The following is a 2,805-nucleotide window of genomic DNA, read 5'->3' as shown; positions in this document are numbered from 1 at the left end:
CATTGTAATATCAGATTAGGGCAAGCATCAGAATATCCATACTCTGGAGAAACTATACCATTGTAAAGAGGATTAGAAGAGCTTGACTCACCAACAAAATCAGGTGACTTACCATAGGTTGCTTATATGGGAGACATCGTAGTGTACATACCTTGAGGAAAGCTGCACTACGGGCTCTACGGGCTGTTTGTTACACAGGCATCAGAATGTTTGTTCTGGGTATATGTCATACCAGTGTATGGAATGTGGGAAAAGTTTCACTGAGATAAAGAGCATCAGAGAATTCATTGAGGTGAGAAACCTCATCAGTGAGAAACACTTTGCTGTGCAGAGCACACTGTTACATCATAGGGTTTCACACCAGTATGGATTCTATCTGTACTGAATGAGGACAGGCTTCACTTGTGAGACAAATATGTTAAGTCACCAAAGAATCCTCACTGGTGAGAAACCCTGCTGGTGCACAGAATGTGGGGAACACTTCACTCTGACAAGCGCACTAATCACACATCAGATAATCCATACTGGTGAGAACCCCTACAAATGCACTGAATGTGGAAAAAGCTTCAGTGAGCAGCGTCGGCTGGTGAAGCATCGGAAAATCCATGCTGGTGAGAAACCCTTTCAATGTTTAGAATGTGGAAAAAGCTTCACTCGGGCACGTGCACTGCTTGTTCATCAGAGAATCCATACTGGTGAGAAACCCTATCAGCGTACCGAATGTGGGAGAAGCTTCAGTGTGAAGCACACCTTGAAGCAACATCAGAGACTCCATACTGGTGAAAAACCCCTTCAGTGTACAGAATGTGGGAAAAGCTTCCCTCAAGCAAGTTCACTGCTTTTTCATCAGAGAATCCATTCTGGTGAGAAACCGTACCACTGTGTTGAATGTGGCAAAAGCTTCAGTGTAAAACACACCTTGGTGCAGCATCAGAGAATCTATACTGGTGAGAAACCCATTCAATGTACAGAATGTGGAAAACGCTTCTGTATAAAGAGCACACTGTTATCACACCAGAGAATCCATACTGGTGAGAAACCCTTTCAGTGTACAGAATGTGGCAAAAGCTTCACTCAAGCGAGCACATTGCTAGTACATCAGAGAATCCACACTGGAGAGAAATCCAATCAATGTACAGAATGTGGGGAAAAGTTCACTCAGAAGGGAAGCCTTTTGGCACATCATAGAATCCATACTGGTGAGAAACCGTACCATTGTGCTGAATGTGGCAAAAGCTTCAGTGTAAAGCACACCTTGGTGCGGCATCAGAGAATCCATACCGGTGAAAATCCCTGTCAATGTACCAAATGTGGAGAGCGCTTCCGTATAAAGAGCATACTGCTGTCACACCAGAGAATCCATACTCTTGAGAAACCCATTCAGTGTACAGAATGTGGGAGAAGCTTCAGTGTGACGTACAAGCTGGTGCAGCATCAGAAAATCCATACTGGCGAGAAACCCTACCACTGTGCTCATTGTGACAAAAGCTTCAGTGAGAAGTACACCTTGAAGCGGCATCAGAGAATCCATACTAGTGAGAAACCCTACCACTGTGCTGAATGTGACAAATGTTTCAGTGTGAAGTGGAACCTGGTGCAGCATCAGAGAATCCATGCAGGTGAGAAACCATTTAGGTGTACAGAGTGTGGAAAAGGCTTTAGTGTAAAGAGAAAACTATTGTCACACCAGAGAATCCATACTGGTGAGAATCGCTATCAATGTACAGAATGTGAGAAAAGCTATTTTTATAGATCCCAATTGTTGATACATCAGAGAACGCATACTGGTGAGAAACCCTTTCAGTCTACAGAATGTGGGAGAAGCTTCAGTGTGAAGTGCCACCTGATGCAGCATCAGAGAATCCATACAGGTGAGAAACCCTTTCAATGTACAGAGTGTGGAAAAGGCTTCAGTGTAAAGAGAACACTGTTGTCACACCAGAGAATCCATACTGGTGACCATTTCCAAGTACAGAATGCAGAAGAAGCTTCACTCTGAAGAAAAGGCTTTTGGTACATCAGAGAATCCATACTGGTGAAAATCCCACAACTGTAGAGAATGTGGAAAACGATTTATTGAGAGCGGAGAACTGGTGAAGCATCAGAGTCCATACTAGTGAGAAACCATATCATTGTAGAAAGTTTGAGAAAAGAGTCACTCTTATGAAAAATATGTTAAGCCATCAAATAACCTACACTAAAACCCCCCTTTTTTAATTTAAATATTTTTATTGGGATTTTCAGGTGCATTACAAAGAGACATACAAAATTCATTTACACAAAACACTTTTCCTCTATGTCTACTATTGTATTTATCATCAATTGTATGTATTTGACCTGCTGCCTCAGCCTTGTATATAGTGTTTTGTGTAAATGAATTTTTTATGTCTCTTTGTAATGCACCTGAAAAACCCTATTTGTGAACAGAATGTGGAAAATGCTTCACTCTGAACAGCACACTGTTAAGATACCAATAATCCATACAGTGGAGAATCTAAATAAAGTTACAGATTGTAGGAAAAACTTCACTCAAGGGAAGGTCTGTTCCAGCATTGGAGGACACCTACTTAGTCAAAGGCGGATGTAGTGTGGGAAATGTGAGAGTAATCCACACTGCAGAGAAACCCTCTTTGGGCACAGCATTTGGGAAAAGTTTCACTCAGACAAGCAAACTGTTCACACATCAGATGATCCATACTGGTGAGAAACCCTACCACTGCACAGAATGTGATAAAAGTTGCAGTAAGAAGTGAAACCTAGTAACTTTGAAGAAACTATCTCTCCAAACTGAATTTAACATCCAGG

The 2,805-nt window shown here is 41.9% G+C and overlaps 1 protein-coding gene across 1 annotated transcript; it reads left to right on the top strand.

Moving 5' to 3' along the window:
• Nucleotides 1–415: 415 nt before the first annotated feature.
• Nucleotides 416–1,999, top strand: LOC144757771 (uncharacterized). The gene has a single exon (XM_078646398.1). The coding sequence runs from the start codon at nucleotides 416–418 to the stop codon at nucleotides 1,997–1,999; it is 1,584 nt and encodes a 527-aa protein (XP_078502524.1).
• The last annotated feature ends 806 nt before the right edge of the window (nucleotides 2,000–2,805 follow it).

The sequence above is a fragment of the Lissotriton helveticus genome, chromosome 1_1 (assembly GCF_964261635.1).
Source record: "Lissotriton helveticus chromosome 1_1, aLisHel1.1, whole genome shotgun sequence".
Classification (NCBI taxonomy): Eukaryota; Metazoa; Chordata; class Amphibia; order Caudata; family Salamandridae; genus Lissotriton; species Lissotriton helveticus.
Note: the sequence above shows the minus strand (reverse complement) of the source record. Positions and strands in the feature narration are given on the sequence as shown.